We start from the raw sequence: 22968 nt of genomic DNA on the forward strand, positions 1-22968 counted from the left end.
AATCACACTGGCTAACCCTTTGTAATTTTTCACTTCTCTGACTCTAATGAGCTCCCACTCTCCCTACTCCCTCATTCTCCCTTTTAAACCTCTAATCACCTCTGCACCAATTGGAATGGAGCTCCTCTCTTTCTCCTACTGTCAGTAGTTTCTGAATAAAATCTGTTTTCACTGCTTTAACTAATGTCTGGCTGTATGAGAAATGCCATTCCAGTTTTTCTATCTTTCCCCTTCATTTTTAAAAAGCACATATGCACCTATTCATCAAACAGTGTATTGTATTGCCCATTTTAAACACCAAATAGAAGCGACACCATACCTTACCTAACCTTCCGCAATCTGTTTTGTCCATTTATTCATATTGCTACATGCCTTTCTACTTCCTTTGTTTTGGTTTCAGGGCTTGTAAAAGCATTTCCCTAGGTTCATCCTCCTGCGCTTGTGCACGCCAGTTATGGACAAGGGGAGACAAGAGGCTGGTGTTTCGATGTCAGTGATGTGGCCCGAGCTTGGATGTGGAGGCCAAGGTGCCCATACTTGCGAAGGGGAAAAGAAGTAGGGTGGGAAGAGAAGAAACGTGGCAGTTCTGTTCGGAACTCCAGGAATTCTGAAATGTAAATTTGGATTTTTAATCTTCCAGGTTATTAAGAAGATATGTGTCAAGGGGGGTAGGCGGGAGCATATTTCCTTTGTTTTTAGCGCTGGTTTTCAAACAACTTTATTCAGGCAGAAAGTACGTGGCCTCCATTTGTACTTTTGACCGCGCCCCACAAACAGGAGTGGGCGTGACCTTTCCTCAGACCCAACTCTCCGCAAACCCAGTTGTTACAGTCGGAAATGACTGAAAAGTGGCTATCCTCCTACCTTCCACCTTCCCTGTGGCATTCCCCCCTCTCCTATTCTTTCCACCAGTTAAGGTTCCCAGTTCTGACTTTGCTAAGGAGGACGCCAAGAGGTAACGAAGAAGCCAAACGGACGCTAAAAGGCGACGCCCCCAGAGCCTTTGACCAGGTCACGCTCCCTCACCCAGCTCCGCCTACTCTCCCGGCGCTCGCATTCCGTCCGGGCCCCCGGGGCATCCTGGGACACGTAGTCTTTGAGAGGGCAACAGCTTTGACCAAGTCTCCTCCCCCAAGCTGGCTTTCGCGGTGGGGTTGTCGTGACGTTGCGTTCCTCCCGTCTCTTCCCTCCTCCCTTTTTCTTTTCCTCTCCAGAAGCTCAGTCTCAGACTTCCGAGGATCTTTTACGACGTTGGGTCTCCGAGTCGGTCCCGGCGCCGGGTCCACTTTTCGGCAAAGTGACGTGGACGTCAACAGCAATGGCGGAAGGAGAAGAGGTCCTTCCAGAGCCAACGTCAAGCGGTGACGGCTGGTGAGTGAAGCCCAGGGCTGATTCTTATTGCCCTTCTATTCTTCCTTTTCACCGTCCTGCCCGTCCCTGAGACACCAGCAGGCTCCAGCATGGAACGGGAAGACCCTTCCTAGACAAAGTCCACTGCCGTGCCCCGCCCCCTCTGCCGGCCGGGTTCTTTCAGCCAATTCCGTCAAGACAGAGGGGCTAAGGCCCGATTCCAAGGGAGAGGGGTGTCACCTGGGTACTGGGCCTCAGTTCGGTCCTCCGCTTTCGTTCATCGGTTTCCAAAACGTGCTGGAGAGGGTGGCTTCAGGGCTGGGTTTGGCCGGAATACGTGGCCCTGGGAGTTAGAGTAGGTTGGTTCGGAAGGAAGTTTCGCGGATACAGATGTGAGGCACTAGAATACCATTTGAAGACAGGACCCTTGAAATGACCACCGCAGCCTTTGCCTAGAGGTTGAGAGACATATTCAGGGAGGATCCTTCCCACAGAGTTGAGCTGTTTTTTTATTCTAGCGTTTATTTCTTGTTTTGCGTTTCAGCAGTTCCCACTATTCGTCTCACACAAGTCGTCTTTTTTTCTTCTGGTCACTTTCCTCACAGCTCAGTCTTTACAGCTTTGGATGCTTTCTGGACATTGCTCTAGGTGCTCCCAAGCCTTTGCATGCTTACCTGACTTATACTCAGAGTTGGGGAGCGGGGAGGGACCTGCAGTAGTAGTGGAGTTTGTCACCCAGTGTCGTTAATCTTTGGGAAGGGCTCCTCTTTTTGAAATAGTGGATCTTTACAAAATATTTTTAGGGACATTAATATCATAAAAAAAAAAGATGAAACCTTTAGAGGCTTTTTGAATTTTTGTATTTAAGTATGTTGACCGCATGTATTAGATAGTTTTAGATTTGCTTTTTCATCATGTGACATGTATACAGCTCATCTAATAAAGCTGTTTTCCTAAAGTTTATGCAAGACATTTTAGACACGTATTTTAATCCTGAGATGGAGATCATTGAAAGGGATAGATAATAACTGAGAAATTCAACTTTCAACTAGCAGACATCCAGTATTACCTTAGTGCATGCATGTACTCTCCAAGGTGTAGGAGGAAAACTTACCGGTGACCTACATATAGTTTCTTTTTTCAATTTGCTTATATTAGAGCTGTGACAGTTACACTCAATAACAAGGTAAAGTTGATCCAGCTCTTTGGGAATGTGAGTGAAAATGTTACGGGATTTCAGGGGGGGACAGAAGCCACTTCTATTTGCAGTTATTGGAGAAAGCTTCATGGAAGCAAAGGTATTAGAATTAGGCCTTGAAGAATTAACAGGATTTAGACTGGTGTTGTCCAATAGAAATAGAATGTGAGCCACATATGTAATTTAAATTTTTCTTTTCTAAGTTTTTTTTTGCTTTTTTCAAAAAAAATTTATTTGACACAGAGAGAGATCACAAGTAGGCAGAGAGGCAGGCTCCCCACCTCCCCACCGAGCAGAGAGCCGGATGTGGGGCTCCATCCCAGGATCCTGGGATCATGACCTGAGCTGAAGGCAGAGGCTTTAACCCACTGAGCCCCCCAGGTGCCCCTTTTTTTAAACTTTTTAAGTAATCTCTACACCCAGCCTGGGGCTTAAACTCACAACCTGAGATCAAAAGACACATGTTCCACCAACTGAGCTAGCCAGGTGCCCTGTAATTTAAATTTTCTAGTAGCCACATTAAAAATTAAATAATAACAACAACAACAAAAACAGTTGAAATTATTTTATTATATCTAAAATACTATTTCAATATATCATTGTTGGAAGAAACCAATTAGATAATTTTATATCTTTTTTGGTAATAAGCCTTCAAAATTCAACATGTATTTTTCTTTTAGCCTATATCTCAATTGGATCTAGCCACAGTGCAGATGTTAAATAGCCACAATAGCTAGTGGCTAACATTGGATAGTGCATTCAGAGTAACAGATGGGAAGGGCCTCTGAATGGAGTAATAGTGTGAGCATGGACATAGGCAAGAAAACTAATGATTGTTTGGAGAATGAGGACTAGAACTTCATGAAATTTGTTGTCTTGGAAGTGTTAATCTTTTATATCATAAACTGACTTTATTCAGCTCACTCACCATGAGAAATGTTTCTAGAGTTAAAATATCTTTGAGAAGTTCTTAGGAGGATTGTGAGTATGAGTCTGATTCACAGAGGCAAGGAACATGGAATTAATGGTTGTTAAAGGTAGTATTTGTTCTCTTCTAGGGCTACTGTACCTTTTGTGTGGCTTTTAGTTTTTGTTGTTTTTATTTTCGTGAATGGAGGAATCCCGAGGTGTTCTTTGATTTCTGCTCTTCTTCCGTTCTCATGTAATCTTTCTGTCTTTTCTCTGCTTACTCCACTCCGGGGTGTCCCCTCGGAGTGAGTTTGAATATAGTCAGAGAAGACATTGGATTTGGAGTCATAGATTTGGAAAGCCTCTGTTCTTAGACTGGTAAATGGATTGTTATGGAATGGGGAGGGTTTACTCTTCCCCCAAAAAAGTCACTTTTTTTTTTTTTTTTTTTGAGAGAGGGAGTGTGTGTGTGTTTGTGTGTGTTGTGTTGTGGGGGCGGGGGGTGGTAGAGGGGCAGAGGGAGAGGCAAAGAACCTTTATCTTAACCAGGCTTCTCGCGGGGCTCCCATCTTATGACCCTGAGATAATGACTTGAGCTGAAATCAAGAGTCACATGCTAAGCTGGTTGAGCTACCCAGGAGCTCCAAGTCACATTTTTATTGTAATATTTCCTGAAATGTGTTATATATCTCATTGCCTAACCTGAACTTAGCTCAGTGACTTAGGGTCATTCAGTTTACAGAGTTAAGTGTATAAGAAAAAAACTAGGTTCCTATCCTCAAGGATTTTGTGGTCTAGTTAGAGAAGGCACATTTAAGAATATCAATTACTGGGGCGCCTGGGTGGCTCAGTGGGTTAAGCCTCTGCCTTTGGCTCAGATCATGATCCCAGGGTCTTGGGATCAAGCTCCGCATTGGGCTCTCTGCTCAGCAGGGAGCCTGCTTCCCGCACCCCCCTCCCCCCCGCACCTCTGCCTGCCTCTCTGCCTATTTGTGATCTCTGTCAAATAAGTAAATTAAAAAAAAAAAATCTTAAAAAAAGAATATAAATTACTATTACACTTTTTTAATACAGTGAGACCTATCTAGGCAGAATGGGTAGATAGTTGCTATGTTAAATGAATGGCCCCATACAACCATCTCTTTTTGAGATTGCTTTTTGTTAGTTTTTTCTGTTTTCTTTTCTTTCTTAGTAGTATTTCCCAGTTTGTTCTTAATCTGTGATACTGGGTAGCTAACCGTGTTAAACCGTGTGTACATTTGTAAAAAGGTTCAGGATGGAGCCCAAAGATCTTAAAAGTACAAGATAACACTTACCCATGTATTTTCAGTTATGTTCCACGCCAGTGCTTCTCAAAATTTAAATGTGCATTACAGTTACCTGGGGATCATGTTAAAATGTAGATTCAGTAGATTTGCTTGGGACCTGAGATTTTGTATTTCTGATTGGTTAGCTTCTAGATGATTGCAGTTTTGCTGGTTCATGGACCGTATTCTTTAGCAAGATTCTAGATGATGCATAACTCGAAATGAGTTAGCCAGAGGAATTTATCTCTATATATTTCAGTTCTATTTTTTCACCTAACACATTATGCTGTAATTTATCTCATTAATATGATTTATCATTGCTGTTTACATAGTGAACTTCTCAAGGGCTGTGACTGATAGCAGGTGGCTCAGTGATGTTTATTGTCTGAGTGACTTTTGTAAAATCATGTGCAATAACATACCAACCTGTCATTTCATATATTTTCTAACTCCATTGTTTTTATGAACTGTGTAATTGCTTGTACACTCACCTTTTATGAAAAACCAAAGATATCAGAAAATAGCTCTCTAACTTTCTGAAACTGCAGCCACACAAGCTCAGAGGGCCTGGAGAAATCTTTTAAAAATGTTTATAGCAAGTTTGAAATTACTATTATAAATTTTTTTTTTTTCTATTAAGTCAACTCTACTCCTAATGTGGGTCTTGAGCTCATGACCGTGAAATCAAGAGTATCATGTGCTACTGACTGAGCCAGCCAGGTGCCCACGAGTTTGAAATTATTTAAATTTAAACAAGCTACTGCTTTGTAAAAATCAAACAAGTGTTTAATTTTTACAATTCAAAGGTTGATAATTATCTTCTCGGTATTGAAGTAGTCAGCCTTGAAATTGAACAAAAGTTTCTCATTTTCTGAGGCTTTCTTCCTAACATAAGGCCTAAACATCTAAAGTCATAATTTAAAAAATGTTTTTTCTGTAGATTTTAATTTTACAATTGTTGGTATTCTACAGTCAGTTTAAAATTTTTGTAGAGTATATACTTTAAAGTCATGATTTTAATTTATTGCTAAACTTTTTAAATTATTGCTAAACTTTTCTTAAAATTGTAAAAGTAGCAGTTCGTAAAGCTTTTATTTTTCATTTGAAATGTGAATAGAATTGTCTTGGTAATAATAGGGTCTCTTTCAAAGTTCTGTGCACTTTGTAAATAGTGTTCTCAGTGCTTCCCATTTCATAAGCATTGAAATATGAGGAGAGATTTAAGGAGTAGGTGATGGCAATTTTAGAAATGATATAATCAGTAAAGAAATATATTTAATATGAAAGAGAATGGAACTTGTTGTTTTATTTTTATTTATTTATTTATTTATTTGACAGAGAGAGAGATCACAAGTAGACAGAGAGGCAGGCAGAGAGAGAGGAGGAAGCAGGCTCCCCGCTGAGCAGAGAGCCTGATGTGGGGCTTCATCCCAGGACCCTGGAATCATGACCTGAACTGAATTCAGAGGCTTTAACCCACTGAGCCACCCAGGTGCCCCCATATTTTACTGTTTTTAAAGGTAATTCCTAAATAATAATTCACTTCTAGGATTTTACTCCTTTGTATTGTAGTACCTGGTTTTTACATGCCAAAAAAAAAAAAAAAAAAGTATTCAATTGGTTTACTTTCCTTTATTTGTACTTACTGAAAAGAGTACAGGTATATTCCCTATCTTAGAGGCAAGTCAGGTAATTCAGGAGTACCTTGTTAAGTGTGCTGCAATACACAGCGAACTTATGAGTAGGTGTCTTCTGAACAGAATTGATAAACTGTGTGGCAAATCATTTCTGCTGCTTACGCTAAAATATGAATTCTACTTGGAATAAACTAAAAACAGTGACTTCCCTTTGTATCAAAAAGCAAGCCAGAGTTTAGCAAAGCATTCAGCAGACATTAACTAAATTCTGGTTATATTCAAGGTGCTATGTGGTGTTTTAGAAAAAATTTGAGACAGATTTAAAACCAGAAGCCAGAAGTTGCATTGTTCTGACTTGCTTGAATAGGATTATATAGCTTGAAAGGGGACAGTGCTTGAAGTAACTTACTTAGGTATTGAGAATTATGAATGGAAAATAAATCAGTCCCTCATGTTAGACTTACAAGAGCAAATTGTTTCTTGTGGAAATGTAAGAGCAATAAGTTAAGAGCCAGTTTAAAAAAACCCTATTTCCTGGGGTGTCTGGGTGGCTCATGGTTTAAGCTACTGCCTTCAGCTCAGGTCATGATTTCAGGGTCTTGGGATCAAGCCCCACATCGGGCTCACTGCTTAGCGAGGAGCCTGCTTCCTCCTCTCTCTCTTTGCCTGCTTCTCTGCCTGCTTGTGATCTCTGTCAAATAAATAAAATCTTAAAAAAAAAACCCAAAACCTATTTCCTGAAATTTTAAGTCTGTCTGATTTTTGACCTGAGCTGAGAAAATGATCAGTAATTAAATAATTAAATCATGTGTTTCAAGTTTCCACTCTTTTTCTTGAGGGTTAAAGGAGTTTTTTTCTTATCCTTAAGCCAGTACAGCATTTCATAGTTGGATAGAAATGCTGTAGTGTGTGCTTTTTCTTGCTTTAAAGCAGTTGTTACATAAAACTAAAAAACATACATAAAACATATGTTATGTTACATAAAACATAAAAACTTGCTGTGGTGATATTTAATAATTTTAGCAGATTATAAGAAAGTACTATATGTTTTTATAGGACTTTATCTCAATGTAATGCTTGTATTTGTTATCTTGTTTGGTTTTTACAACATTTCCTTGAGAAGGGGAAGTTATGAATTATTGTTTTCTGGTTAGAGATGAGAAGACAGGCTTGGGATGGTCAGATGACAAACCTAGTTAGTGGAAAATCTGGGACTTAAAATTTTTTCTCTTTCAGTCCTGTGCCCTTTCTAAAGTTGATTGTGTAAATATTATGTATTTCACATATACTTGAACAGACACCTAGAGAGAACCCAATTAAAAATATGGTAGTCCTGGAGTACATGGGTGGCTCAGTAGGTTAGATGTCTGACTCTTGGTATTAGCTCAGGTCTTGATCTCAGGGCTGTGAGTTCAAGCCCTGTCTGTGTTGGGCTCTACTCTGGGTGTGGAGCCTACTTAAAAAAAAGAAAAGTAAATAAAAATTAAGATATGCTAGTCCTATGCTCAATCTGTGATTTGAAAGACACAGTAGTCTAACATGTACATTGTTGAACATATGTATTTATCTGTGGCACCTGTAAAGCTATAAGGATATGCTTAAGCTGTATACCACTTTGTCTTACATGCACAAGAAGGGACAGTTCATGACTGATATGGTGGGATGTGATACAGAGCATTATATACTATAGCTTTAAACCTCTTTAGTTTTCATAATATATTCTCATACCCTAGCCAAAAATAAATAGATTAGTTTTTGATCTTGAGATATTATGCTTATATATTTGTATTTAGATAATATGTACATATCTGAAGTATATTTAAATATATTTAAATGTATTTGTATAATTATCTTAAATATGTTATATGAGTAATATGTATACCTATATTATGTGTAAAATAGAATTTTTATTTACAATCTGTGAAAACATAATAGTGATACTTAGAAAACAGAAGTAATTATACAGTTAAGTAAATTCATCAGCTTAGTAATTTTTCTTTTGTTTTATTTAGGGATATTGGAGAAACAAACTTGATTTTTGGTTCTTTTTTCTTTTTAAAGATTTTATTTATTTGAAAGCGGGGGAGCACTTGAGGGTAGTTAGGAGCAGAGGGAGTGGGAGAAGCAGATGACCCTCCCTCCTGCTGAGTAGGAAGCCTGATGCAGAGCTTGATCCCAGGACTTTGGGATCAGTACCTGAGCCGAAAGCAAATGGTCAACCGACTGAGCCATCCAGGTGCACCAAGAAACTTGGTTTTAAGATGTCTGGTGGTTACTTTCCCCTTTCAGGAGTTTCCTTTTTTCCCCTCTTTTCAGGAGTTTCTGGCCCCTGTTTTGAAGTACTAAGGTGACCCATAGAAGAATATATTTATCTCATACGGCGGTGCAATTAAATACTAGCAATTCTTGAGCTTTATTTTATAGATTCTATTTATATTTAACCACTGATATAAGATTCTCTGATATGAGATTCTCTTTAATCAAATAAATTATTGATGATTGCAATGCAAGTTAAAAAAATCTATTGTGTGGGGCACCTGGGTGGCTCAGTGGGTTAAGCGTCTGCCTTCGGCTCAGGTTATGATCTCAGGGTCCTGGGATCGAGCCCCGCGTCCGGGGTTCTCTACTCAGTGGGGAGCCTGCTTCCCCCTCTCTCTCTGCCTGCTGCTCTGCCTACTTGTGATCTCTGTCTGTCAAATAAATAAATGAAATCTTAAAAAAAAAATCTATTGTGTATTTCTTTGCCAAACTAATCTCTTCTGGCAGGGTACCCTTGGAAAGACATGCAGTTTTATCACCTCATTTGTAGTAGTGTTCCTTTATTTTCTAATATGATGGTTTCAAGGACAGGATTATTGGTAGTGTTTCATTTCTCATTACATTTTGGATAAATTTGAAATTTGTGATAGAAATAAGTAATGTGCTGTTTTATGTTGACTTATGTTTTCATCCCATTCTTTCTCTTTGGTAAAGGGCATACTCTATTTTCCAAATAAACTACTGCTTTGGTGGGGTGGGGGAAACCTGGTGCATTTCTTTGTGCAATAAAAATGCTAGAAAGTCGGGGTGCCTGGAAGGCTCAATTGGTTGAGCATCTGGCTCTTGATTTCAGCTCAGGTCATGATCTTAGGTTCCTGAGATGGAGCCCCACATCCATCAGGTTCTGGGCTCAGCAGTGAGTCTGTTTCTTTCTCCCCCCACTGGGTATGCCTGCACTCTCTTCCTCTCTCTCTCAAAAATAAATAAATAAATCTTGAAAAAAAAGAAGTACTGGAAAGTCACCTCTTATGTATAGAAAAGAACATTTTATTAGGAACTTTTTATTTTGAGGAAGCATGAAAGAGGAAAGGGTTTGGAGCACTCTTTAAAGTCAACTTCCCATTAGTAAAGAAGATATAGTTTCATTTTGCAAGCAAAGTCTTACAGCAAATGCATTGCAACATTATACATAAAGTTAAGAGGAGCTGCTTAAGCTGCTTTTTTTGTTTAAGCTGCTTTTTTTTTTTTTTTTTTCTTTTGCTTAGGCAAAACTTCCCGAGTTTTTTTTTTTGTAGCAGAAGGGGCGCACCCCTTTGGTAGCATTGGTGAGATTTGATCTGCATGGATTATGGATAAAAAATAAGTGAAGATTAAAGCATCTGTTCCATTTGTAGTTAGTTAATTTTAGCAGTTGACAGAGGAGAGTTCTATGATCTCTGTCTCCTTTGCCTTTTGCACACTGCTGAAATAATGTAGATACCATGTTTGTTTGGCTTGTCAAGAGTAGAGGACTAACTTTATACTTTTTTTTACTTAGCATAAAATCCTGCTTAAATATAAATTCTGAAGAGGATGTATCATTTGGTAAGGGGATCTCTCAAAGCTGCTTTTGTGGATCTGATCCTGACACAAAGTTTCACTGATATATATATATATATTTTTTCCCCTAAAACTGGTGAAGGGGATTTTTCTTCTCTTGGCATTCAAATATACATCTTGTTAAAATGCTGTAATAAGTGTGTTTAATTCTGACAAAAATCCAGATAACATCAAGATTTCACAATTAACCATATTGTGTTCTCACAGACTATAAGGTAATTTCTTAATATCTCTCATACTGTTTGTTAGAAAGTTTTGATGGTTTGAGGGGCACCTGGGTGGTCCAGTTGGTTAAGCATCTAATGCTTGATTTGGGCTCAGGTCAGGGTCATGAGATGGAGCCCCACGTCAGGCTCCATGTTGGCTGTGGAGCCTGCTTGTGATTCTTTCTCTCCCTCTTCCTCTGCGTCCCCCAACCCCACTCACCAGCTTGCTTGCCCTCTCTCTCTCCAAATAAGTAAGTAAATAAAATAAACCATTTTTTAAAACAAAAGTTTTGATGGTTCAAGATTGGTATTTAAAAGTAAGTTACACATGGGGCTCCTGGGTGGCTGAGTTGGTAGAGAAAGGGACTCTTGATCTTGGAGTCATGAGATCAAGCACCGCATAGAGCTTACTTTAAAAATATATAAATAAATAAAATAAAAATAAGGTACACAGTACATATAGTGGTTATTGAACTTCATTCATATCTACTATAGGAGTGAATGTGTAACAAAGTTGTCTTACTTCCATTTCTATCAAATAGCACACAAAATTTTCAGGAACTAATTAAGGAGTATTGGTGTGGTAGTAATTTGTAACCAGTTTGCTAGCAATAGTAACAAAGTAAGTTCAGGCCAAGCTTTTGATGCTGATGTGTCAGGACCTGGACATTAAGACATAACCAGAAATAAGGAGGCACAAAGTAAGTCATGGAGCCACAACTTCACATGTGCAGCTTGACACTCAATCTGCTGGTACTTAGAACTAGTTAGCTGGTCATTTTTGAGTTTTCAGTAATTGATCAGAGGGTTGTGCCTGGATGTAATATATATGTGGGCAGGCTGGCCTGTCATGGTTTAATCTGTGCTCTTAGTGATTTACATTCTGGACAAATCAAAATAGGCTGCACTTCAGAAGGAGCTGCTCCCACCATTTTTGAGTAGGTTTCAGATAACAGGACTTAAAATAAAACTTGGAATTGCCATTTAGTATATAGGTTACATGAGAGCATGACTTTTTGTTCATTGCCTCCAGTTCCTCACATAGTGGCTAGCAGGTGGTGGTGCTCTATATATATTTATTGAAGGTATGATTAAAAGAGTACTTTGGGCAGGGAAGGAAAATTCACAGCAAGGGTTAGAGAGAAGTATAGGGAAGTAACGGAAACTTAAGGAGAATGTTTTAAGGAGAGAATCTAACTTTGCAGAGTATGTAAAGAGGACAAGGACTGAATTAGATGATTAATGACTTTTTTGAGCAATTACAGTGTAAGGGTGGGATTTGAGTGAATGAGATTAAGTAGAGGTGAGTGGTGACTACTGTTTGCAAGGAGTTGAACTGGAAAAGGAGGGGGAAAAGAGAACTTCGAAAGGTCATAGGACCTGTTAAATAAGTGAATGTGGAAATATTTGAGGAAACAATAATCACAGTCTGTATTGTTCTTTAAATTTTTGAGTGCTATAAGTTTTGAGTCCATTTTATCTCTTGGCTCTGTTTAATACTGCTAGCAGACGCAGAAGTTTGAGTAATAGCCAATGCAGTAGAAATAACATGTTTAATATGTTTACATAGCAGGCTTTGGGCTTGTATGATTACCTTAATAGCGCAGCTTTAAAATTTTTATTTTTAGTGAAATAATGTATCTTAGACCCCGACCACTTTAAGGTACCAAATTAACTTAAAAATTAAAAATTTTTAATTAAAAATTGGTAATTGTTTTTTCTCTATGGTTTCTCTTTGAACTTTAGGTGATTAACATATATTCTAGGTCCCATGTGATCTTTTTTTATAGTGGATTAGATTTTTTAAAAATTTAATTTCATCTAGCCAACAATAGTACATCATTAGTTTCAGATCTAGTGTTCAGTGATTCATCAGTTGCATATAACATCCGATGCTCATCACATCATGTGCCCTTCTTATGCCCATCACCCAGTTACCCCATCCCTGACGTGCTACCCCTCCAGCAACCTTGTTTGTTTCCTGTACAGAGTCTCATGGTTTTTCTCTCCCTCTGACTTCTTTCCATTCGGTTTTCCCTACCTTCCCCTATGATCCTCTACAGTGTTTCTTATATTCCACATATGAGTGAAACCATATGATAATTGTCTTTCTCTGATTGACTTATTTCACTCAGCATAATACCTTCCAGTTCCATCCATGTTGATATAAATGGTAAGTATTTATCCTTTCTGATGGCTGAGTAATATTCCACTGTGTATGTGTATATATACATATACACACACACGTGTGTGTGTGTGTGTGTGTGTGTGTGTGGTATGTGTATGTATGTATACACTACATCTTTATCCATTCATTTGTTGATGGACATCTCAGCTCTTTTCACAGCTTGGCTATTGTGGACATTGCTGTTATGAACTTTGCAGTACAGGTGCCCTTTGAGATCACTACATTTGTATCTTTGGGGTAAATACCTATTAGTGCAATTGCTGGTTTATAGGGTAGTTCTATTTTGAATGTCTTAAACCATACTGGTTTCCATAGTGGTTGCACCAGCTTGTACTCCCACCAGCAGTGTAGGGGGTTCCTCTTTCTTCACATCCTCGCCAACGTTTGTTGTTTCCTGTCTTGTTAATTTTAACCATTCTGACTAGTGTGAGATGGTATCTCGTTGTGGTTTTGATTTGTATTTTCCTGATGCCAAGTGATATAGAGCATTTCTTTATGTGTCTATTGGCCATTTGTATGTCTTCTTTGGAGAAAAGTCTGTTCATGTCTTCTGCCCATTTCTTTTTTTTTTTTTTTTTTAAGATTTTATTTATTTATTTGACAGAGAGAGATTACATGTAGGCAGAGAGGCAGGCAGAGAGAGAGAGAGGAGGAAGCAGGCTCTCCGCTGAGCAAAGAGCCCGATGTGGGACTCGATCCCAGAACTCTGGGATCATGACCTGAGCTGAAGGCAGCAGCTTAACCCACTGAGCCACCCAGGCGCCCCTTCTGCCCATTTCTTGACCAGATTTGGTTTTTTTTTGGGGGGGGGGTGTTGAGTTTGGTAGGTTCTGTATAGATTTTGGTTGCTACATCATTTGCAAATACCTTCTCCCATTCTCTAAGTTGCCTTGTAGTCTGGTTGACTGTTTCCTTTGCTGTTCAGAAGCTTTTTATCTTGTTCAAGTCCCAATAGTTCATTTTTGCTTTTGTTTTCCTTGGCTTTGGAGACATGTTTAGGAAGCAGTTGCTGTGGCTAAGGTCGAAGAGGTTGCTGCCTGGTTCTCTAGGATTTTGATGGATTCCTGTCTCACATTCAGGTCTTTCAAAAAGGATTAGATTTGGGGGCGCCTGGGTGGATCAGTGGGTTAAAGCCTCTGCCTTTGGTTCAGGTCATGATCCCTGGGACCTGGAATGGCTCCCGGCATAGGGCTCTCTGCTCAGCAGGGAGCCTGCTTCCCCATCTCTCTCTGCCTGCCTCTCTGTCTACTTGTGATCTCTGTCAAATAAATAAATAAAATCTAAAAAAAAAAAAAAAGGATTAGATTTTAAGGATTTGGAAAACTGGTGAAGTTGATTTGGTTTATTTGGTAGACTGAGAGGCTTCATGGGTTAAAAAAATTTTTTTTTCCATTCAGAGAACATCCTGTCCAAAGTTAGAAATTTATCTCAATATGCTCAGGTGACAGGAGTGTTATTCTGAAGTTGAATAGGCTATGAGAAATCATACTATCAGTAAGTTGCTGGGAGTGATAACTAATTGCTTAATTCTAGGGCTTTTTCATTATTTTGTATGAATGCCTTCTATTTCTTTAAAAAACATTTATTGAGTGTTACTATTGCCTTTAAATATTTATCCTTAACTAAGTGAAGAGTGACTTAGTGTTCCTACGTACATGTTTTCTCTTTTCTTCGTTTTATTATTGTTTCATTTGTCTCAGGATTTGTGTCATATGTACCCGTAAATGGTTCATGTGAGCAACTACTGTCTGACAACTACAGTGAAGGCTTCATTGCCTATGGAGACTATCCAGAAAGAGAGAGTTGAAAAGGACAGATTCAGGCAAGCTGTAGGCATTAAGATGGAATGGAAAGAGGAGTGGGAGGGATACACTGGTAGAACAGAAAATAATTCATATGCTGTGTGAATACTTCCTACCTCTTGCTTCATGGTACTGGTACTATCTGATACTATCCCCATCTTATAGGTGAATAATAAGTTTGTATTCTAGGTCACATAGCTGTTAAGTGTATAGAATCTGATGTCACATTTTCTGATTTTAAATTTTATATTATTTTCTCTGTAATATGTTTCCTGAAGGACTTTATATTCTCAGTTTCTTGGTGGTCTTGCTATTGAGCTGCCAGGTCGACGTTTAGGAGTTTGTTCCTTTCCCACAATGGTAGTTAAATGAACTGCTGTTAACTTGAGGAATTGAAGAGGCAAGAAGTTCTTACCCCTTAACCTAAGGTGTGGCTTGAATCCTTCATATGATAAATTCCTTCATTGAAATGGTAAATGAGGGTTTGACACAGTAGCTTCATTTGAAAGCCCTAAATTAAAGCGCCTTGATCCAGTTACTTCTTTTGTAATGTTTTTATTGACATATAATTTATGTACCTTAAAATTCAGCCATTTGAAGTATATATGCAGTTCTGTGGGTTCAGTATATTCATAGTGTCAGGCAGTCATCACCATGCTCTAAGTTTAGACTATTTTTATTACCCCTAAAAGAAACCCCCTACTCATCAGCAGTCTCTCTAATTCCTTGTCACTCCAGACCCTTGACAACCACTGATTCTGTCTGTACATTTGCCTGCTTTAGACATTTCCTGTGAGTGGAATCATAGTATGTAGCCTTTGTGTCTGATTTCTTTCACTTAGCATGTTTTCAGTTTTTATCAACATGTTATATGTATCAATAGTTCATTCCTTTTGTTGCTGAGTAATATTCCATTGTATGAATATGTTATATTCTATTTATTCATCAGGTGATGGACTTTTGGATTTCTTCTACCTTTTGGCTATTATAAATAATACCTTCATAAGCACTGATGTACAAGTTTTTTGTTGTCTTTTTAAATATATTTATAAAACATTAAATATATATATTTAAAATATATTAAAACATAAAATCATATATATTTATATAATATATAACAATTAAGTTTTACTTGTAAAACTTATAAAATGTAAAATATATATAACATTTATAACATTAAGTTTTACCATTTTAACATGTGCGATTCAGTAACATTAAGTACATTCACAGTTATGTACAGCCATCACTCACCACTATCCATTTCCAGGATTTTTCATCATTCCAGACAGATGCTTTGTAACTAATAAACAATAACTTCCTATTCACCTCTCCTACCTCTATCCTTGGTAACTTACATTTTCTATCTTTATGAATTTGAATATTTTAGGTACCTAATATAAGTATAATCATATAGTATTTACCTTTTTTTTTTTTAATTATTTATTTATTTGGCAGACAGAGATCACAAGCAGGCAGAGAGGCAGGCAGAGAGAGAGGAAGGGAAGCAGGCTCTCTGGTGAGCAGAGAGCCCGACATGGGGCCCGATCCCAGGACTCCGGGATCAGGACCCGAGCTGAAGGCATAGGCCTCAACCCGCTGAGCCACCCAGGCACCCCTAGTATTTACTTTTTTGTGACTAGTTTATTTCACTTATCACTTGTCTTCAGAGTTCATCCAATTTGTACCGTCAGTCAGAATTTCCTTCCTTTTTAAGGTTGAGTAATAGTTTCATTGTATGTATATACCACTTTTTTTTTTTTTAAGATTATATTTATTTGACAGAGATCACAAGTAGGCAGAGAGGCAGGCAGAGAGAGAGGAGGAAGCAGGCTTCCTGCTGAGCAGAGAGCCTGATGCAGGGCTCAATCCCAGGACCCTGGGATCATGACCTGAGCTGAAGGCAGAGGCTCTAACCCACTGAGCCACCCAGGCACCCCTATATACCACATTTTGTTTACCCATCCATTGGTAGACATTTGGCTTGTTACCACTTTTGGCTATTGTGAATAATGCTGATATGAATGTGGATGTAGATATAACTGTTTGAGTCGTTGTTTTTAGTTCTTTTGGATATATACCCAGAAGTGGAATTGCTAGATTATATGGTAATTCTCTGTAACTTTTCAGTAACTGCCAGACTTTTTCCATACTGGCTATTCCATTTTACATTCCCACCAGCACTGCACAAGGATTGTAATTTCTCCACATCCTTGTCCTTTTTTTGATACTGGCCATCTTAATGGTTATGAAATTTAGTGTGTCCTTTTGATATTAGCCATTGTATGTTCACATCTTGTGAATGTGAAATGGGTATCTCATTAGGGTTTTGATTTGAACTTCCTTAATGGTGTGCTCACTTCGGCAGCACATATACTACAATTGGAATGAACTTCCCTAATGGCTAAAGATGTGAATGTCTTTTCATGACTTATAGGTCATTTGTTTATTTATTTATTTTTTTTGAAGGAAGAAGAGTTGTCAGATGCCTTGGAAAGGTTAAATTAAGGTAAAGATTTGGATATTAGGCAGGAAGTGGGGAGGATAGCGAGAGTGTCTCTGTGGAGGGGTAGGGGTGAAAGAGGGAGGAGAAATGATGGGGCATAAAGCCAAAAAGTTAAAAACAACTCTAATACCCATTAACTGATGAATGGATAAATAAAATGTAGTAGAGGGGTGCCTGGGTGGCTCCATCAGTTAAGTGTCAAACTCTTGATTTTGGCTCTGGTCTTGCTTTCAGGATCTTGAGATCAAGCCCCAAGCTAGGCGTGGAGCTTGTTTGGGATTTTTTCCCCCTCTCCTTCTGGCCTCCCCCTGCCCCAGCTACCCCACTGTGTGCATGCTCAGTCTTGTGTGCTTGTGTTCTCTCGCGCGTGCATACGTGCACAAAAAGAAACAGTAAAATGTATATACATGCAGTGCAATATTATTTGGCAATAAAAATCATGTTCTGATACATGCTAAAACATAGACTTTGAAAACATGGTAAGTGAAATAAACCAGACACAAAGACGACATAAATAAGATTCCATATATAAGATGTCCAGAATTGGAGCACTGGCTGGCTTAATTGAGAGAGCATAGCATGCAACTCTTGATCTTGGGGTCATGCTTATAGGGCCCCATGTTGGGTGTAGAAATTACTTAAAAATGAATAAACTTTAAAAAATAAAATGTCCAGAGTAGGTAAATGTCTTGAGACAAAGTAAATCAGTGGTTGTCAGAGGCTGGGAGCAGGGTGGAGAGTGGCTGATAATGGATATGGAGTTTGAATACAGAAAGGTATACATTTAAAAAAGGAGAGATGAACTAAGTCTTGTTTTCATCTCTTGTTTGGAGTATGTCTAATTAAAGTTTCATCAGTTTTTGAAATTATAGGGAAGAGAAGCTTTTATAATATGGTTAGGGGAAGAACAATTTAGAGAATAGTGTAGGGGCGCCTTGGAGGCTGTTAGTTAAGTGTCTTACTTCAGCTCAGGTCAAGAGATCAGGATCCTGGAATCAAGCCCTGCATCAGGTTCCCCATGAAGTGGGGAGCCTTCTTCTCCCTCGCCTGCCCCATCACCTCCTGCTTGCGCTCTCTCTCTCAAATAAATAAGTGAAATATTTAGAAAAGTGTAATATACAGCCCCCCCTCCCCCACACACCATGGCAGGTTTTCTGTGACTCTAAACTTTTAGGAACACAGCATATATAATCTAGTTGCTTTTAAAAATTATAATTTCAGGGGCACCTGGGTGGCTCAGCGGGTTAAAGCCTCTGCCTTCGGCTCAGGTCATGATCCCAGAGTCCTGGGATCGAGCCCCACATCAGGCTCTCTGCTCAGCGGGGAGCCTGCTTCCCCCTCTTTCTCTACCTGCCTCTCTGCCTACTTGTGATCTCTGTCTGTCAAGTAAATAAACAAAAAATCTTTAAAAAAAATTATAATTTCTGGGGCGCCTGGGGGCCTCAGTCATTAAGTGTCTGCCTTTGGCTCAGGTCATGATCCCAGGCTTCTGGGATCAAGCCCTGCATTGGGCTCTCTGCTCCACGGGAATCCTGCTTCTCCTTTTCTCACTCTCCCTGATTGTGTTCTCACTCCTGCTGTCTCTCTGTCAAATAAATAAACTCCTTAAAAAAAAAGTTATACTTTCATATGGATTTGTTTTATGGCTTATTCATAATTATGTACATATTCATAATTATGTACAGAATTTGAAATTGAATTTATTAATCCTAGAAGCATTTAGAATCCATGTTTAATTTGGTAGTGCTTGAAAATTCATATTCCCCCCCCTTGCACCACCATGTCTTCTTAACTTTCATTGTCCAAATACTTCCTTATGCTAGAAGTTCCCATTTGACTGAAGAAGAAAAGTCTTACCCAGTTGCTAGCTTGAATAAGCATTAAACTAACTTCGTATGAATGTAGTCACATTGTTTCCTTGCTATAATTCTAAAACAATGTGTGGGTTACAATGCTTAGATTAGGTGATTTTTGCCACAGAACAAAATCTGTGGTGTGGGGATATTATGGTTTGTTTGTGTTTTTTTTTGCCAGAACAAAATCTAGGTGAGGGGATATTCTATTATGTTTTATTTAGGTTTTGAAAATATGTTATTGATCGATCATCAGCAGTAATCTATAGTATTATTCTAACAGATACGGTTTTAGTGTCACAAAAGAGATCTGGGAAGAGATTCATTTCTCTTACTTTGCAAACCTGAAGCTTTGAATTTGCTTTGCCATGAACCTTCTGAGCAAAATTGACAATTATTTTTCAGACTTAACTGGGATAATTGGACAAGGCCTGTACTTTTCTATTTTAGGACCTGCCTGAGTGTGCAGTACATTTCTACCAGTCTTTAGTTTGTGAAGTCAGTAAGAAGCCACCGTCACCAAAGAAGATTTAAAAAACTGTAACCCACCCAATTATACTCCACCAGACAGGTGTCTTGCTTTTGAATGTTAGGTATTGCATAGTCAAAAATAGAAGGAAACTTGGGTTTGGGGAAGGAAAATTTTAAGAGCTAAGTGCCATAGAGTTTCTATCTTTTGATAGGAACTTGAGCCTTATATGAATTATTTAACTTCACTGTTTTCACCTGTTTTCCTGCTTTAGAAGTGCATTTGTAATGTTGAAGGTAAAATAACTGAACTTTTTGAATACCTTGTTCAGAAGATAATGTTACTTTTAATTACTTAATTTGTTTTTTTTTTTTTTTTAAAGATTTTATTTATTTATTTGACAGACAGAGATCACAAGTAGGCGGAGAGGCGGGCAGAGAGAGAGGAAGGGAAGCAGGCTCCCTGCTAGGCAGAGAGCCCGATATGGGGTTTGATCCCAGGACCCTGGGATAATGACCTGAGCCGAAGGCAGAGCCTTAACCCACTGAGCCACCCAGGCACCCCTTAATTACTTAATTTGTGAGACATTCCTTTTACTACTTAGTTTGGAGCATCTTCTGGCTTCTTGCTCATGGTTGTACTGCTAGAGACTGTGGTTCCCTGGGAGCAGCATTAAAGAATCCAACAGCATCTGTATCAACAGGGATATGCTTGTACATTGTTATGATTTAAAAATGTTGAGGGGTGGGCATTTTGTCCCACAATACTGACTTTGTTGTTTGGAATAGTTAGGGATTTGGCACAGTTTCTTCATAAAGACACCAAGGGTTTTTGCACTGAAAAATGGAAAAATTCTAAGTCTTCATTTATTTGGTAGAAGAGTTCTATCTCATGCATTGGTGTTTTCAGTTCATTTATATACTTATCATTAAAAATATAGCATTTAAAAAAATACAACATTTACTCATTTTCTTTTTTTCATGGTTGCAAACAGTCTTCCAGATTCTAACAGGCTCTCTCATACATTTTGGCCAGAAGATAATAGATAAAACCCATTCTTCATCAGCTATAGGCCTGAACCATTTCTCAACAGCAGACTTGAAATCTCTTTCCCTCATTTTCTCCTCCAACACTTTGGTGACTATATAGCAAAAGAACAAAATGTTTCTTGCTTGGTTACTTGTTATTTTCTTATCCTTATGAATTTGTAGTAGCTTTGTTAAGAAAACTCTCAAGTTTGATCACTACATTTGTGTTGAATATGAGCCCAAGTGATTACATTTTCATTTAATTCCTTCCTCTTAACAGGGCAGCACTTTAGTAAACTTAACACTTCTTGGGGTGCCTGGCTAGCTCAGTCAGTTAAGCATCTGCCTTCAGCTCAGGTCATGATCCCAAGGTCCTGGGATCGAGTCCCGTATTGGGATCCCTGCTCATTGGGGAGTCTGCTTCTCTTTCTCCCTCTGCCTGCTGCTCCCCTTGCTTATATTCTCTCTCTGTCAAATAAAATATTTCTAAAAATTTATACATTTAAACTAAGATTTTTGGAATCCTATCAGTAGGGGAGATTTACATGGTCTTATTGAGAAGATGTGGAATGGGAGTAAATTATTTTTCTCAACCACCAACACACAAAAATTTGATAAAATCTTGGTTTCCTGATGATAGTAGGATACTATCTTTTTGGCTGCTTTCAAGAATTTTAGAAATTACCTAGTTGAATTGTGGATTTTTATTTGTATAGATTTTTTTAATGTATTGAATATTTAAATTATAAAGAATGAAACTTCAGCTTTTGAGAATTCTGAGGGAATTAGTTATTTTAAGCGGCTATTTCATGGCTAAAAATCAATTCATAACATTTGTGAAAGTTTTTAAAAAATGTATTCTTTTTAACTATATACAAACAAAATTTATTTTGTGTTTAATTTTCTCTTTAAATGTAGTAGACTGAGCATAACTGCTTGATGATTTACTTGATGATGTTGTATTGTTTTGCTTTAATATATAAGGCAGTGATGCCATTAGAGCTTTTTTATTCCTCTAACATTAGTTGGGTGCTCTAAGCCAGGCACTCCTCTAGGTGTTATATTTGTATAACTTACGTGCTGAGTATTCCCATATTGCAGTGCTTTGAATTCTTGGCGGAATTTTATGATTTTTCCTCCTTGCCACTATTTAGCATAATATTAGGTACATAAATTCTAGAACCTGACTACTGAAGTTTGAGTCTTGGCTCTAGTACTTACTTGATAAATGATCATAAGCTGTATAGCTCCTCTTTTCCTCACCTTCTGCATATGTAAACTGAGGCCAGTGATGATTGTGGTTACTTCATGGGGTTGTTGTGAGAATTAGAAAAGCACAGGCATAAGAGTTTGGAACTGCCTGGTACAAAGACAGTGCTATATAAACTGTTAGTCATGACTACTACCACGAGTAGTGCTATTACTGTGATTTTTCTTCAGTGCTGTCAGCTTGCTTGCCCTGTTTTCTCTTTTTAAATTTCTTTAATCTTAGAAAACATAACTAAGCTTGTTAGAACTAAATGCAAAACAAGAGTAAATTGCATGAAACCTGAGATTCCCTTTCAAGCAGATAAAATGCCTTGTATGCCTTGGCATTATGATTTGGCTGCTGAGAACCTTTTTTTAGTAGACACAGCCTTTAACAGGCCAAGCTTATAAATGAATTTTGAATAAGAAAAAATAAGAAGTAAAATTGATATATTAAGGACTTGTTTTTTAGGGAAAAAGATCTTGAAGAAGCTCTGGAAGCAGGAGGTTGTGATCTTGAAACTTTGAGAAATATAATTCAAGGGAGACCACTGCCTGCTGATCTGAGGGCCAAAGTTTGGAAGGTAACTGGAAACTAAAACAAAATGTAATCACTTAAGAATAACATTTGAGAATTTTTATGTTCACTTGTTTAAGTTGCAAAAAACTTTATCATCTTATGAGCATGCTGCATCTTGATAATTTATCAAACAGAACAGCTTACTGAAATGTGTATTTGTCGTGTTTGGTTATTTAATAATTCAGGTTTTGGAAGGCAATGTTTTTCTTTTGTAGTTATTAGAAATGATGTTTATGAAGATTGTTAAATGAAATGGGACAGTGCAGCCAATGAGTAAAATAGGATTTATAATTGCAGCTGGAATTACCTTAGCTACGTTAAAGACAAGATGGGGAGGGTATATAGGTCTTTCTGGGTGTTAGAATTACAGGATATTTTACTTCGCTTTATTTTCCTCTTCAGCTGTTCTCCAATGTATGTGTATTACCATTTTAAAAATATTTAAATTAAGATTTTGTTGATTGCAAAAGAAATATTCACCTTTGTTAAAATATACAAAGCATAAGATAAGATGAAAATCATCTGCTATCACCTATAGGTAAAACACATAATTATGTCTTGGTATATATCTTTTTATTTTTTATTCTCTGCACATATATATGTAACAGAAATGGAATTATAACTGTATATAAAATTCTGAATGCTTTATTATAGAAATTTAAAACACAAAAGTAGAGACTTGTCTAATGAACCCCCATGACCTGTCACTTAGCTTTGTTAACATTTGGCCAATCTTGTTTGATTAGTATCTCCATCTTTTCCTCCCCACTCCACCTGCTGGATTATTTTAAAGCAAATCCTTGGTAGCACACTGAAGCACTTTACTATGAAA

General features: G+C 38.0%; 1 protein-coding gene across 4 annotated transcripts in view; it reads left to right on the plus strand.

Moving 5' to 3' along the window:
• Window positions 1-1029: 1029 nt before the first annotated feature.
• The window catches only part of TBC1D23 (TBC1 domain family member 23), a 57952-nt gene continuing 36013 nt past the window's right edge, over window positions 1030-22968 (plus strand). For 2 of the 4 annotated variants that reach the window (XM_082695893.1, XM_082695894.1), the window contains exons 1-2: window positions 1060-1371; window positions 22029-22140. In XM_082695893.1, the coding sequence (XP_082552019.1) occupies window positions 1319-1371; window positions 22029-22140 (165 nt within the window). In that variant the 5' untranslated portion in view covers window positions 1060-1318. Of the gene's footprint in view, window positions 1372-22028; window positions 22141-22968 lie in introns of all 4 variants that reach the window. The other 2 variants (XM_082695892.1, XM_082695895.1) reach the window with 2 other exon arrangements.

This window comes from Mustela nivalis (genome assembly GCF_964662115.1).
Source record: "Mustela nivalis genome assembly, chromosome: 1".
NCBI classification, from domain to species: Eukaryota; Metazoa; Chordata; class Mammalia; order Carnivora; family Mustelidae; genus Mustela; species Mustela nivalis.